This window comes from Cimex lectularius, unplaced genomic scaffold (assembly GCF_000648675.2).
Source record: "Cimex lectularius strain Harlan isolate CLEC.00 unplaced genomic scaffold, Clec_2.1 scaffold286, whole genome shotgun sequence".
Classification (NCBI taxonomy): Eukaryota; Metazoa; Arthropoda; class Insecta; order Hemiptera; family Cimicidae; genus Cimex; species Cimex lectularius.
In genome coordinates this window covers 142,142-159,153 of record NW_019392975.1, presented here as the reverse complement: position 1 = coordinate 159,153, position 17,012 = coordinate 142,142, and the positions used below count along the sequence as shown (strand labels likewise).

General features: G+C 34.4%; 2 protein-coding genes across 3 annotated transcripts; one reads left to right on the top strand and one right to left on the bottom strand.

The window, feature by feature from the left end:
- The first annotated feature begins 7,875 nt into the window (after window positions 1–7,875).
- On the top strand, window positions 7,876–11,354 carry LOC106665468 (serine hydrolase-like protein). Of its 2 annotated transcripts, none has more exons than XM_014391900.2 (2): window positions 7,876–8,379; window positions 8,436–11,354. In XM_014391900.2, exons 1-2 carry the CDS (start codon window positions 8,258–8,260, stop codon window positions 9,295–9,297), a joined length of 984 nt encoding a protein of 327 aa, XP_014247386.1. In that variant the 5' UTR covers window positions 7,876–8,257; the 3' UTR covers window positions 9,298–11,354. The 2 variants fall into 2 exon arrangements, with proteins under 2 accessions (XP_014247386.1, XP_014247387.1); XM_014391901.2 differs by having other exon boundaries at window positions 7,890–8,315; window positions 8,447–11,354.
- LOC106665467 (kelch domain-containing protein 3) lies at window positions 11,282–15,613 on the bottom strand. The gene is made up of 9 exons (XM_014391899.2): window positions 15,393–15,613; window positions 15,126–15,283; window positions 14,368–14,538; window positions 14,127–14,314; window positions 13,851–14,064; window positions 13,597–13,792; window positions 11,622–11,716; window positions 11,488–11,566; window positions 11,282–11,420 (listed from the first exon to the last, which is right to left on the bottom strand). Exons 2-9 carry the CDS (start codon window positions 15,277–15,279, stop codon window positions 11,375–11,377), a joined length of 1,143 nt encoding a protein of 380 aa, XP_014247385.1. The 5' UTR covers window positions 15,280–15,283; window positions 15,393–15,613; the 3' UTR covers window positions 11,282–11,374.
- Between the last annotated feature and the right edge of the window lie 1,399 nt (window positions 15,614–17,012).

The window sequence follows — 17,012 nt, the reverse complement described above, 5'->3', positions numbered from 1 at the left end:
ATTTGATAAAAATTATAACAAACAAAATTATTAAAGATACAATAGACATAGATATTCATATCCCAACACTCGTCCACAATACAAGGGTCATAATGAAAATAACCAGCGAAACCAAAATACTGGTAATCGCACAGACCAAAACAAAAATTTTGGCAATCCAGGTAGACAGCATCAATATAAAAAAAACGCATATTATCCAAATACTAAAAACAAACCCGTTAAGCGGGAAGACCACACCTTTGTCTCCAAAAACGTTGAACAAATATTGCAACTTCAGAAACTATTCACTGAAATAAATAATCAACAACAACTACAACAGCGTATAACACTCCCTAATTTAAATTCAAACTTCAAAAAACTAAAATAAATAATATTAAAAAAAATTAAAGATAGAAAAGTTTTGAAAATGAATATAGAATAAAATTCCATAACCGATACTGTAGTGGAGACATTATCTTACAAATCCTGAAAATCAAAACAGTTTCGAGACCTTATTTACTATTCGCATTCCACATCTGTGTAAAGAGATCAGATAAGGCATCTTTATCTTTTATAATATTTTGTTTTAAATTGTAAAACTTTAATAGCAATCAATTGTTAATAAATATACAATAGTTTTTAGTTTAAAAAAATGAATAGTATTATCTTGTTTGTGGTCAATTAAAAATATATGACAATTAAATGCGACTAGGTTTTATATTGTAAGTGTTCATTCCTGTATTTTGCAAAATTTTATAGTATTATTACAGCTTTTACCGTTTTTAATAATACACAAGGTAAATAAATATTTAAAAAAAATTAAATAAATAGAGAGGTGCCATAAAACAAACAATTAATTTCAATAATACACAATGTAAATAAATATTTAAAAAAAATTAAATAAATAGAAAAGTACCACAAAACAAACAATTAATTTCAATAATACACATCCAAGGACTACCTGCTTCTTGTTCAAAGCCACTTCAAAGCTACCACGATAACTCAAGTGGTAGAGAAGCGGCGCATCAAGCCGAAAGTCGTGGGTTCGAATCCTGCTCGTGACACTGACTTCTTTATCTCAACTAAAAACATTAATTAATTGAATGATATTAATTGCTCAAGTGGACCACGAAAAATAGTGAATTGTAAACTGTTTTAAATTATTTCATTAAGCTATTCCTTGTCATATTTCAAACATTTGAATATATAGGAATAACAATTGTCTTTGTTTTTAGTGTTTTTTTTTTTGGGGGGGGGAATTTTTTATAGCATATCAACGAGAATTATTGCAAAGATCGTAATATGGTCATTAATAAGGTGGTTTAGAAAAAACACCTTTTTCATTTTTTTTTCTGACGTTTCGACCTTTATTCGGGTCATCTTTAGGGCCTTAAATTACAAAATATGTTGATTGGAAAAAATACGAACTACGAACGCACTTTTCTAGTAATGGTTTACATTAACAGAGACACACGCAGCATTACATAACAAATACGTGCAAACTCAGCCGTACCTACGCCATCATAAAGTGCAAACAATGCAGCGCCCTCAACATAGCCAAGACCATGGATAATATGACGGCTTAGATTACCACGGTACCTGTTAGGTTCCGTCCGAACCTTTCTCTATCATTTCACTCCCGTCATTTTAAATTAAAATAAAATTAAACTGAAAATAGCTGTCTTAAAGCTAACACATCGGATTTTATGCGCGGAAGAAAAAACTAAGTTCCTCTCGGCGGAGTCACGTCACGACAGGAACAAACTGCAAGGGAAGAAGTCCCTTTTGGCTCGTTTAGGGATTACGGCGCAAAGGATTGTGGGTAGAATTTTAACGGAAAAATGAACCTTTGCGCCAATTAATTTGGCGGAATCTCAGCTATATGTATCAATGCTGTATCATAAATCTATATTTTATTGGCTGGCAAACAATCCATTGCCATTATTTAAAAATGAAATTTACATAAATTTTCCTGAATTATTTATGCAGTGATTATAAATCATATTTTTCTCTTTTTGTAAGTTAGATGTATTAGTGAGCACAATAGATCTATACAGTTCGCGGTGAAGAAGGCCTTGTTGGCCGCCTTTTTTATCCCCTAGAAGTATTAGTTAGTATATTATAACGCGCCATTCGAGACCTGTTGCATCTTTTCGTAAGTTACTTACTTTAATACAATTTTTTTGTCGTATATGATGTATAACTATTGAATTTATTTTGATTTAGGGGGTGTTGAGCCATTTTTACATCTTTTCGTACATTCTCACAAAGTTGAACAGTGCGTTAAGTCGTTCCGCAAGCATTGATCAGTGTGCGCAGTTAGCTGGATCATCGTAGCTGTTTTAAGGCGAGGATTGTTGCCTTCAGAGGGTAAATTTTATTTATATAACATCTACTTTTTATATCTTGTCTACCAACCTCTGATTTTAAGTTAATTTTTTCCCCCCCCCCAGGAGAGATTTACAAAGGGTAATTCGACTCTCTCTGATCGCAGACAGGTTAGTGAGCATGTTAAATCTTACATTATTTCCACAGCAGCAAATATAATCATATTGGTTCAATACTGTCTTCCTGTAATAAGAAATACAAATTTTCTGTCTTACTTATTATTTATACAGATTTAGGAACAGTTCACACCAGAATGGTAAGATACATCTTTTGGTCGTAAGCGATACAGAATAATTGTCTTCTAAGATACGCAATGCTCAGGACTACAAAAAACGTTTAGGACGACAAAATAAGTTCACGCCTGTACATTTGCGATAAGTGTCATAAGAATCTTTTTAAAAAGATAGTACCTACTCAGAGTTTTGTTGTTTTCAATGATCTGGAATTCAAGCTTATAGGTCATCATCAGGTTGAAAAGGTTTAACCTGATGATTTATTTATTTATTGTAGTTAACGGGTACAACCCATAAGTTAGACGAAAGGACAATTATGTTTTCACCATACAAATATCTAAGAACAATTTCTCGATTTGGTGTATACTGGATCAGAACCAATCAATATTGGTTTTTTGTAGAATTATTACTAAGATTAGGAACATAGAAAATAGACTTAATTCTATAATCAAATCTAGAAACTTTAAAATTTACGCTAGAAAATAAATGAGGGCAATCTAAACAGTTATTTAATAATTTATAAAAAAATAAAAGATCTAACATATTTCGCCATTGTTCTAGTGTTAGATTCATACATAACAAAATTGGTGTATGGCAATGATGATCCCTAAAATGTGAAATTTAAAGCTTACAAATCTTTTGCACTTACTCTAATTTTTTCATATCTTGAGCATCTAGAGGAGAACAAAGAGTGGAACAATATTCTACAATTGGTCTCACAAAGGTATAGAACAGAGTTTTCACAGCCGATGAATTATCAAAATCTTTACACAATCCAAGAATGAATCCTGACATTTTAAAAGTGTTATTCCTTAAAATAGTAATATTTTGATCAAATGTGAATGTAACATTTAAATTTCAGAAAAACATTTTCTTTATCGTGCCAACATTTTGATCTTTATTGAGATCATCTTCAGGGTCTGGGATTTACAAACATTTTTTAAATTTAACAAATCCATGTAGGATGTGGAAAAAAGGGAATTTATACAATGCAAAAAATATTTTTTATATTAAATCAAAGTATTTCTGCTCACTCAAAGTGTTTATTTTCTGCGTAAATACTTTGATTGAATATAAAAAATATTTTTTGCATTGTATAAATTCACTTTTTTTCACATCCTACATGTATTTGTTAAATTTAAACAATGTTTGTAAATCCCAGGTCCTGAAGATGATCTCAATAAAGATCAAAACATTGGCACGATAAAGAAAATGTTTTTCTAAACCTACATCTCACGATTTCTGAATAATCATCGACAGATGGTCATTAATCACCACACATTTAGCATTTAAAGAAATGCCTAAATCATTCATAACATAGACTCTACTTAATTCACAGTTGTTGACCAGATATTTGTACATTAAAGAACTAGATTTATGGAGAAATGTAATTAATTTACATTTGTCAGCATTTAGTGACATTTTATTTTCTTGGCACCAATGCTCAAGTGCCAAAAGATTGAGCTGTAGCATCTTACAATAATTTAAATTTTTGCTTTTTTTAAATACAATTTGGCGTCATCTGCAAATAGTGATATTTTCTATATTTTACTTCAAAGGCTAGATCGTTTTTAACAATTTTAAATAATAAAGGAGAGATATGCCCTCCTTGAGAGGCTCCAGAGGTTACTTCTATTTCGCTGGAAAAGTAGTTAAATTACAGTAGTAGTAAATTTTACAATTTGCTTTCTGTTTTTCATACAGATATAATATAATATTGCAAAGGGTGAAGATGGAAAATTCAAAGAGTGTGAATATTGGCTTTGTAATTGGCTGGCTGATCATGTCTTATAGTTTCGGTATGAAACTTAGGATAAAAATTGTGTATGTAATGTTTCTGCAATAAATATTTTACCAAATCTATGTGTATCGGTATGCATGCAATGCTTCTGTAATGTTGAGACAAGCTAGTAATTGTACATTTTGTAGTTTGGTCTGTGTCTCCTTATTTAGTGACTTTGGCCACCGTGCTAGAGCTCCATATGTGACCAAGGGTCATTCAGTTGTGGTGTATAAGATTATATAGAAGCTGCACTATTTACAACCTGAGCACTGCGACTAGTATTGGTATATTGTGCATCTCCATTTTTTTTTTATCTACAGCTCCTCATTAAGCTTAAGGCTTTTTCCCTGACCCCAAAGCTTTTTCAAGGGCTCCTATGTGTATCCTTCATACCTTGGCTTTTCCTCTCCGAGGATTAGGAATCACAGCCTAATATGCCTTCACAACAAAGGACATGTTCCACTGTTTCTTCTTCTTCTTGGCAACATATGCACAGACTTGTTTCTGTCTCTTTGAGTCTATTCATATGCCTCCAGAGTCTGCAGTGTCCATTCAGTAGCCAACTATTATTCCAGTCCTAGCACGTCCTGCTGTTAGTTTCTGTGATGGTCCTTTGATAAACTTTTTTGCATGCCTCTGCCCTGGACATTCCCATTGAACAGAGGACTTATTTTTAATCCATTGTCTATGGATGGCATTTTTGATTGTTTGGTAAGCTACAAAAGGGTTCAGGGCCAATAGGTGTCCTTGTGGAACTTTCCTTGGCCAATTTGTCAGCTTCTTCATTACCCCTCTGCTCTGGTGCCCTGACAAGGGTAATTTTGTTATTTTCCCCAATGTCTGACAGGGCTCTAATGCACTATGCAAATAACTTTGGACTTTACCGCTGATGTGGTAATTGCCTTCAGGGTCGCTTGGCTGTTCGGCTATTCCTCTATTGACTATACCAAGCCTTTTAATCTCCTTGACACTGTTTTCACTAACCATAATTTCCACTTGAAAGATGGTGGCATGTCCAAGCCTTATATGAATTCTTATCCTTGGTAGCTAAGTTTTTCAAGAAATCCCATCAATTGGTCTGGGCAAGGTTGGTCTAAAATCTTGTTTTCGGATGAGTCAAGTTTTGTTTGAGGTCTTTGACAGACAAAAGAGAGTTTGGAGAGGAACAGGATCCCTAACTATCCACGCGACATTCCCCCTACATCACATGGTAGAAAGGACAGCACAGAAAACCATAATCAACTTTATCAGAGAGAAACCTCCAACAGGAATAAAACTGAAATGGAGAGACAGAAACAAACTGTGGAAAAACCATCCATCACTCATGGCTCCAAGAGATGACATGAACAGGAGGTTTGAATTTAACCAAAAATTCCGAATACATCTGGGCACCAAAAAGGAATGGGAAAGAAAGGGAAATAACTCCTTCAAAAATGGCACCATCCTTTGGTACACAGATGGATCTAGAACACAAGAAGGTACGGGGGCAGGAGTATTTGGACCCGGAACCAAATACTCAGAACCCATGGGAAAACACACCAGTATCTTCCAAGCTGAGATTCACGCAATTGAAAGATGTATCCAATTCAATCTAAATAGAGGATACAAAAACAAGAATATAGCTATCATGTCAGATAGCCAAGCAGCCATCAAAGCACTAAGCTCAAATACCATTAGTTCAAGGATGGTGCTGAACTGCAAAACCAAACTAAATATATTAGGTATGCAGAATAAAGTCAGCCTCTGCTGGGTCCCAGGACACATGGGAGTAGAAGGCAACGAGAAAGCGGACACCCTTGCAAGGAAAGGGGCTGCCACACCGCTGATAGGACCCGAACCCTTCTGTGGCATAGGAATCCACACTATTAACGAATATCTCAGACAGAAGGACAAAAAGAAAATGAGCGAACTTTGGAATTCACTTATTGGACATAGACAATCCAAGAATCTTCTAACCAATTTTGGCAAGAAAGAAATCACAGAATGTGTCAAAGGAAGCAGGAATAGACTGCGAATCCTAACAGGATTCCTGACAGGACACTGTAGATTAAATGGACATCTAAAGAAAATTGGAATAATCCAAGATGGCACATGTAGATTCTGCAAGGAAGCAGAAGAGACACCAACACACTTACTAACAAACTGCGGAGCTACATTAGCCCGCAGGAGGAAGTGTTTTGGGATGTACAATGTGACCATAGAAGAGCTACAACCACTGAAACCAGGCCTATTAATCTAGTTTCTTGATGAAATAGGACTCACCGATGTGCTTTAGGCAGAGCACGGGGGATACAATAGCTCTTAAAGGGCGCAGTATACCATACCCTGAGAAAATTACATCTATCTATCTATCTACCCACGCGACATTTACACTCCAGAGAAGCTATGGAGATGGTGGTATTATGATTTGGACAGGCATTTGTATAGAAGGTCACACAAACTTGATGTTCATCAAGGGTTTCTTAACAACTGTTGATACATTGAAGATGTATTTATCAGAAGTTGTTTGTTATATGCACTAATTGGCGACGGTTTTATTTTTATGCATGACAATGCAAGGTCCCACAAATCTAGGATCATTGACTACTTGGAACAGGCTTCAATTCAATGTTTAGAGTGGCCAGCATGTAGTCCTTAAACCTTATTGAACACCTTTGGAATGAGTTGTCAAAGAGTGTTAAATGTCCAGTGGTGCCAGAAAATTTGCAGGAATTAATGTGTCTAGTTGCCCAAAATGTCTAGTTTCCATCTAGTTTGATTATTTCTGGAGCCTAAATGAGCTTTTCCTTGTACAATTATTTCCAATGGAGATAGGTTTAGCAGTGTTTCTTGTGAATTGAGAGGGATGTTTGCATTGCCTCAGTGATAGGTTTGCCAATTTTTTTATGCTTTTTATTGCTTGGGTAGCTTGTTTTTGGTGAGCTTTGGTGCATCAGAGGGTTTCTGTTCCACCAAGCACTGCAGCAAAGGCTTATTGTATGTTCCTAGTTTCTTGGTTCAGTGAAATCTACTCAATACTTCTCCTAAGAAGTATTAGGTCATTGACTGTCGTTTCTACAATTCCTTTCCCTGGGTATTCTTCCTATCCCAGATTATGTCTCCATTGAGCAGTTGCTTCGTATTTGAAGATGATATGGGTGACTGTTTCTTCATCCTCATTGCATAACGTACAAATGGGGGAGTCATCATATGCCATATATGTTATCTCAGATGGCAGTGACCAGTAAATAGTCCTATCACTCCTCCTTTCTAACTGGAATTTGCCAGTCGAGGGTTGGTTTAGCATAAGCTTACTGTCTTGCAGATCCTCCAGTGGTTATAGTCACTGGAATGTACATTTGACAGGATTTCCCTTGTTATCTATCAGCTTTATTTGGTTCTGCTTAATCTTTATTAGTCATAAAAATTCTATAATATATGAAACAGTCATAAAACGATTTATTACATTTTAATTGGAATGGTAAACTTAAATAACAAGAAATGAAGGCTATAAGCTAATCAACCTTTCATAAATATTAATTAGCCCTAATTTATTATCATTTTAAAGCAACAATGGGTACATCAAGGCCTAGAAAATTTAAATACAAATTGGTGTCTCACTGAAATTATTATCATTGACGATTCTCATTGGTAAACCTCTTTGAAGATTAAAAAAGTCAGTGCAAAAAATAGGCATTTAAGTGGAATGACGAAGCGTTATTGTTTGGACGTTTGACACCAGGCAAAATCCTTTTTAGTAGTATAAGCAAACCGAGGATTTCTCTTTCCTCCGTCCCGCTGGTCCTTGAATCCTTTGATAGTTTGATATTTTACATTGTATCAAAATTAAGAAAGGTTTCATCAACCGTCACGTCAAAACACGAAAACAAAACTCATGGGATCAACTGTGGTGGAAGAAGTTGAAATATCAGTTCCTTGGGGCCATATTTCGGGTATGCTGTTTATATTTGATGTCTTTACTTTCATAAAAACAGAGAAAAATCGCCGGATAACAAAGTGATAAAAGGTTTATCTGGATTTAATGCATGATAGCTATACTATCAGTACATCAGATTGTTTTTAGGTAAAGCATGGAAAAACAAAGGACTTCCTGGCATAGCGCTTCATGGGTTACAAGACAATGCGGGCACTTTTGACAGGCTGATGCCCCTTTTGAGCCCGATGATTTCATGGGTCTGCATCGATTTCCCAGGCCACGGGAAATCGTCTCATATGCCGATGGGGCAGCCGCTTGAGTTCATGCACCTGGTCTATTCCGTCAAGAGAGTCGTTGATCATTTTAACTGGGATAGGTTTTACTTAATGGGCCACAGCCTTGGCGCCCAAGTGGCACTGTTTTTCTCATCGATTTTTCCAGAACGTATGATCGAGGTGGTTTTAATTGATGGAGCCATACCTGTGGTTGTGGAGGAAAGTATGTCTGCGAACCACTTGAGGAACACTTATGAACGTTTGGAAGGAATGGAACGCTCTCTAAAGAATAAGACACCTCCTTCTTATACTTATGAAGCTGCTGTAGATAGATTAATGTCTAACAGGCCGTCAAAGTTGACCAGAGAATCTGCAGAAGCTTTGATCAAAAGATCCCTCAAACCTTCTGGCGATGGGTTCATGTTTTCTTCGGATCAAAGGCTTAAACTGTTTTTAAGGCCTCTTATTTCTTTAAAACAAATGTTGAACATTGTCGGAAGGGTTAAGTGCCGTATTTTGTTAATTATTGCAATGGACTCTTATGCAAATGTAAAATCCTCTGCTAACAAACTCCTACACCATACCAACATCATCAAACTTCTAAGCACTGCAACAGATTTCAACTTTGTATTTGTAGAGGGAAATCATGACATCCATTTAAACAATGCTCCACTTATTGCTGAGCATGTTAATAACTTTTATAATATAAAAAGTTTATTATAGTTTTTAATTCACCAACTGCAAGTTTTTGTTATAGCACTTTGTTTTGTAAAATTTTTTCTCTCACATTGTCTGTGATACTTTATAGAAACTCTTACAAGGCCATGGGTATGATATGAGTTTCAAGCAGTGGGCAGCAAGCATTGGAGTTGTAGAGTGAAAGTGCGGTCTCAGACACCACGTTGATGTCCATTGAATGAACACTATTTTTTTTGGGGGGGGGCCTTAAAACTACAAAAATACTTAGTAATCATAATTGACTGTAATAATGTTCAGTATGCTTTTTAATCTATGGTCTTGGTTGAGATGAAAGAGCTAGTGTCATGAGTGGGATTCGAACCAATGATGGAGTTCTTACTTCCGTAACAACTTCCTTTAGCCACTTAATAAATCATCTTAGAACTTAATAAAATTAAAATTAATTAATGTAATTTTATTGTTAGGAGTTAGAAAAACAATTTTTTTCAAAGTCGTGCCTCTAACGTGTTGGGACCTTTACGACTAAGTGATAGTGACGGAAATCATCCAGTGTTGTTTTGAACACCAGGATCGTGAGCTGAGGTGGCAAAGGCTGTGACACAGTGACAAACTGTTGGGGGTGGACAGGCTCAGGCACAATGAACGAGAGGAGAGAGACAATAGAGAAGAAATGAAAAAACAAGGTTTATCTTTTTTTCTGTATGGAAAACTGACATTTCCCATCCCGGAATGTAGATCCACATATGAGTATGAGCTCAGAGGATGGACGATGAGGCAAGGCTCTCTGTCGAGGTCCAGTTGTTGGAAACTGGTCATTTTTTTGTTTTCTTTCATCATTGACTTTGAGAATTTGTAAACTTCTAAGCAATAGAAAGTTTGCTTGCAAGGCCTCTGCGTAATATTTTGTTTTATAAATTAAATAATAATAAGCATTTTGTTTTGGTTCAATTTATATTGTTTTGTATTGTGATTCTGAATTTTGGGAATGTAAGTTCATGGTGTTTATAAAGAGTTAAATATGGTAAACAGTCAAACTTGTAACAAGGCATTTCTTAAACTTAGGGGAACTGTCTTCGATTTTGGGCTAGAAAGTTTGTTGTTCGAGCATGTGTTCACTCACCATGCTGCTTTTTATTTTTTTTTATTGTATTTTTGTTTTGTCTCTGCTTCTCTGAAGGGGTTCACTATTTTCTCCTGATAAAATAGTGTAGCACCCGATTAACGTGTTCATTTCCTTGGAATCCCCCCTTCACCGCTGATCATCAGGAAGGAATTGTTTACCAGAAATGTCGAGGTCCATCAGTTTTTTCTTCCCCATTATTTCCAAGAGCTTTAGCGAAGTATTCTAGCAGGGGCAGAAAAGAGGAAGTTTAAGTTGTTGGTAACTTGTTTTGTTTTTTACTTCAATGCTTGACTCTCGTATTGTACCTGTGGCCTTAGTTAATTATCACTTAATTATTAATTCATTAATTGCAATGTTTGCTTTAATCGGGTATTTTAATAGGGAATAGAGGTGCATGGAATATGATAGCCCTTTTAATCTTTCTATTTTATTGAATCATACATAAATAAATACATTTTATTACTCAGTGAAGCAACAAATATGTTTAAAATATCAACATAATCATAAATACACTTTTTAATGAATAAATAAATTTTATTTTGAAAAACAGATTTATAAATAAATATTTATAAATGATTTGATAAAACTTAAAAATTAATATAAAATGTAAAAAAAAATTGTAATTTTTTGGAGCAAAAGTATGTTTATCATGCCTTATTACCTAGGACCAGCAGTTGTTTCATTTCTGTTTAGTTTATTTATTTTTATATCAAGCATTAATCAGCACTAAATTTATGTAAACATTGAAAACAAATATTTTCCCCCTACTATTTTATTCTTTTCACATGTAATTGTATATACAAAGGGATATTTACAATAGAGCATTAATGAGAAATCTAATGATCTTGGAGACAAAATATCAAAATAATAAAAAATAAATTGTTAATTTTGATATTTTTCGTTTAGAACGTTCATAAGATTAAAAAGCACTACTGGTACATGTTATCAGAGTAGCTTAGTGATGTTTTTTTGCTTTTTTTAGCCCATGTTAGACAAATGAGTTCTCATCAAATTAAGGTCTTTTCTGAAATACAAAAACTTTAATTATAAATGAATTGGTCAAAAGGTTGAGGAAAATTTAAGTAACTTACATAATTTCATTTGGTAAGCAAGATGTTGTCAGTTTATTCTTTGTGACATACAGCATGCACAATGTTCTCAATGATGGCTCTAAAAAAAAATATATTACTTAAAACGCTTATTAACTTTATAAATAGTAACTTACTTAAATCAAGAACATGCAAATCATCATGATCAATTAGCTCTGGATACTGTCCCATGAGATCGTGTTGCCTAGAAACTATATTGAGTGAAGATGGGCTAAAAGAATAATTAATGTGGTGTTTAGTAACCTTTAGTTAATGATTATTTGCAGAATATGAGATACGGTCTGGTGTGACGTAGGTTTTAGAAAAACATTTAAACATTCCATTCCTTTACAGCAAAACAGATTTTCCAACAGCTAAATTAGTTATTGAAGTAGACTATGCAATCCAAAAGTCAACAAAAAACAGAAGAAGAAAAAGACAACATGATCAAAATGCGTTAATACAAAAACAAATTACTTACAACACTACAAATCAACACAACATATCTCAACAAACATACACCAAAACAAAAAAAATCCTAAAAAATAATCTAGACATACTCATTCTTTCTGCATATAAAACAAAACCAACAGTAGCATCAGCAAAAAAGAGTAGAAGGAAAAAATTAACAAAATTATCAGCGACACAAACACATACAGCGTAATCAAATCAGACCCTACCCCTCTCTCATCAAACAGACAAACAAAATCCTTCAAGAAACACTTAAAAAGAAATTGCCCTATACACCTACAGATCACTCCAAAACAATTCTCCAATGACCCCGAAACTATACGGATCTATCAAAACACATAAGCCTGAACACCCTCTAAGGCCAATAATTTCATTTGTAAATTCCCCTACATACAACATGACCAAATACCTATTCAATATACTTAACAACATCACAGATAAACATATAACATAAAAGATTCATTTCATTTCATTAACAAAGTTAATAATATTCACATCCCCTCACACTACTCTCTCATATCCGTAGATCACTTCCCCAAACACACAATAAACAGAATAATCAAAAACTAGAACTCAACATCAACATCACTATTACAAATAATACTACATCAAATCTATCAAATTCAGACAAACCAACATACATATCCATGCCATTCATTCCATGGCCTATCACATAAATTAAACTCATTTCTCTCTCCTGATAACTTTAAAACAACTTTCAAAAACTATAAAACAATTCATACTTTTTTCCAAAATTAAAGATCCATCTCCAGTAACAAACAAATCTGATGAAATTTACAATATCAATTGTTTAAATTGTCCGGCAACTTACATCAGTATTACATCCCAATATATGGACAAGAGAGTAAAGCGATAAATCTATGATTGCAAAAAATCCAAACAAAATCCTACAGCACTGGCTACCCACACCATTTTGAACAACAACACAATTTCGACTTCAACAATCCAAAAATATTACACACAGAACAAAACAAATATTAAACATAACTTTTTAGAAATGGTTTACATCAACAGGGATAAACACAGCATCAATTACAGAACAGACACAACTTAACTCAGTCGCAGCTACACTAATATCAAATTCAATATCGATACCATACATATATCATGTCATCACACAAAACATATAAAACAATCATTACATTCCACACATCAAACATTTCTACACAGTCTAATTCTTCAACTGTTTGGCTTTCCTTTCCCTAATTATCCCCGTCTGAATAATCCTGAAAGGATAATCAGGCCGAACCATTACCCATTTTTTTCTCATTGTCGGCTCCTTTCATCTCAAAGAAGCCAACTCCTCATATAAAAATGTCTTTCTATCCCGACTTCCTTCCCCAACCCTTCAAAATCCAACATATATTGACATAAAACATAAAAAACAACAACTGTAAACTTTTTTCCCCACATCCTATATGTATTTGTATAATTTAAGCAATGTTTATAAATCCCAGGCCCTGAAGATGATCTCAATAAAGATCAAAACATTGGCACAATAAAGAAAAAGTTTTTCTAAAACCTATGTCACACTAGACCGCATCTCACAATCTGCAAGTAAGAATAATTAATTATGAATCTCATGAGTAATAACATTTTTTTTATTTATTTAATAAATACCTCGTCCCTCCGAATAGATACATCTTGTTTTCTATGACAATGCACACCTGACGCCTTCTTTTATTTGGACAGTATCCAATTGTTGGGACTATACTCCATGTGTTCGTCTTCGGGCAGAAACAGTGGAAATCGTTGTAATGTTCTTTAAGTACACTATTATAACCTCCGAAAATGTAAAGCTTCCCGTTGTGTAAAACTATTAACAAACTTATATAGTACCAGGAGAATATTAAGATCAATAAATCTTAAGGTACCAGCTGAATGGCTTCTCCTGCCGACTGGAATATCTCCTTTGACCTCTGGTTTGTGCCAACGGTTTGTCTCAGTGTCCAAATAAACTATATCATTTGGGTAAAAGTTATCTCCACCTGAATTGAGCACTCCTCTATCTGACCTGCCTCCGAATATGTACATCCTCGTACCGATTGCGGTACCACTGTTGAAGTCTCGATATATAGGAGGCGGACCCTGGAAAAAAACCCAAAAAACTTTATAGTTGACTGCAGGCTGTTGAAAAATACTTACATTACCTCTGTAATGATGTAAGTCCAGTGCATTGTTTTTAAATCCAATGCATAAACATCCTGCGAATACCTTTCAAATTCTTCTTCATAACCACCAAAAATGTACATGCTATTGTTGATAATACATGCTGAATGGCCATCTCTCGAACACGGTATCGTGCCCGTTACAGTAGGCGTAGACCATTTCAATGTTTCTACAGTAATACATTTATTGCAATTGATTTTTTTTTTTTTTAAATTTACATACCAGTATTGAAGCAGAAGAGCCTGTTACAAGCTGATTCTTCATTTCGCCCACCCCACAGATAAATGTTTTTACCGAAAGCGACGGCCGTGTGACCGTACCTCTGGTATGGTGTTTTTGCATACTGTTCTGTATTGGGTAGCGGCTTTGGAAGCTCTTGCCAGCACAGTTGGTCTAAAAAAAACCCCTTATTGGTGTAAAACACTCTTAACATAAACAGTCATAAATAAAATTGCTGAAACACATAAAAAATAAATAGTATTTACAAATCGATACACATCAAATTTTGGCAACAAACAATAGTAAACTAGAGAATGCACATGATGAAAAAGAAGAAGTATAATAGAAAAGAAAAATAACAAATATTCTACTTTTATTTCCTTTTGTTGTTGGATGTTTGTCATGGGATTTGAATGCTTTGACAGTTGGAAAAGCTTAATGAAGCATTTAAATCCATAATTACATTACTTTTAAACTTGTTCGAGCAATATTTCATGGTGCCAATTTTTTAAAATTCTGTGGAAAATTGAGTTGATCTAAATAGAAAATTTGTATAATTATGGTAGTTTGTGATTTTGGTGTCAAGCTCATTCAAGAAATTTCTGATATACTGTTTTGCCCATGGATTCGATAATCCCACAAGCATTCTTGTTTTTCTTTTTAATTATGTTTAATTGCATCAGATGTCAAATGATCATCTGAAGGAGGATTGCCATGAACTCTGACCCTTATCGTTTAAGTGCGTTGTGCGATTGACGTACATATATTAAGGACATGTATGTCGATGGGGCCTTCGACAGTGTAGACCTCTTCGCCCGTGCTGTATCCTCCGAAGGTGAATATTGTCTTTCCGACAGCAGCCGCTGCATGGTTCACCCTCTTCGGGCCAGTCTTCAAGTGTGCGGTCCAATGCATTTCCCTGAAAAAGCATCAAAAATCGAAAGGTTTCGTTAGACTGTCAACTGTCTTGAAAGGCAAACTCAAGGGTTAAATTTTTGTTTGTTTACTTTTGTGACATTTGTGCATACCTTTGAAATCAGGTGATGATCGCAGGACGGATATATTTACAAAAACACCATCCCGGTCATTGTACCTTTGACGGGGAAAATGTCAAAGCGGTACAAATCACTTGTTACTTACAATTTACTCGGGCTTTTTTTGAAGTTGAAGTAAACGTAAATAAAGCACGGGAGAAAATGTTATAAATAGATAAGTCTAGTCTAGCTTGATTCACTCAATCAAGGGCACTCCTGTGGGAGTTGATAGAACCGAATGTGTCGTCATTGAATTTGTTGGATGTCATTACTTTTTTAAATATTTTTTTAAACCTTAATATTAAAATTAACAAATTAACAGAGTTCTTTGTAGACTTTTTTGCAAGAAAGAAACAATTATCCATCATACCAATAATTTTTCTCAATTCTACATTTGGTAAACTATGATTAACAGACTAGATTGACTTAGTTCCAGGAGCATCCAAACATTTCCAGCTTCCAAACCCAGTTGTATCAATCTTTTCATTCTCTGCCATTTGAAAAATTCAGATTAATACAAATAAAATGTTCAATAAAATAAATCAGTATAATAATAATTTACACTGCTTTTTGAGGATGGCAAAAAGCAGAGGGTGAAAAAACAACACGCTGGATAAATTAACTATTGATTAATTTTTAAGCCCTTAAATGGAAAACGACAAAATTCAACTCCTAGCCAATCTGAAAGGGATTTCACACTTTTAACACAAAATGAAGAAGAAATAGTTGCCAAAGAAACGACTTGTTCAAAAGAATAAAAAAACAAAATACATGTCTTCACCTGAAAAATAATAAATGTCCTTCCAACGATATCCCTTATTTTTGGAGTCCTAATTCGAGGCAAAATTGAAAGTTATATCGGACTAAACAGGCTTACTTCCACAGCTGTGTACGCCAAATTATGAAAGGATGTTAGTAAAGAATAAAGAATTCCTTCTGGTGTTTATAGACCTAGAAAAGGCATAATACTCGGTACCCCGAACAAAGATTTGGGACTCTTCCAGACGCCCTGGCATTATAAAACTAAATAAAAATATGTACACCGAAAATCGCTATAAGAGAAGGACGAAAGTTGTCCTGTGAAAGCATTGCGGTGACAAGAAGGTAGTGACAAGGCTGCTGCCTATCACAGACTTGATTCAAAATATACCACGATGAAGTGTTAGAGAGATGACCATGTTCATCGACTTCTGTTTGCAAATGTCCGGATTATCATTGATCGAGATAGGGAATAAAATTCATGCCAGAAATACTAAAAATGGCTTAAAAAAAGATATGCTTTCAATAAACTTTGATAAAACTGAATTTCTAGCATTTGATGGTATAAGTTAGGACATTATATTAGGAAATAAAATAATACATCAAAAGGAATACTTTAAATATCTCGGGTCGCTTATAGACAAAACAGAAAAGTGTGAAGTCGACACCTTATGGTTCATTTAAAATCCATAAATACAAACTTCTAAAAAAAATTAATTCAAACGTCGAATTGAAGAATAGAGAATTTAATTTAATTTTACGGTTTTGTTGGCAGGAAAACTTACACGAACGTTTAAACCAAAAATAAAATTACGTACCTCACAGGTAAATGAAACAAATGGACGTGTTGTATTT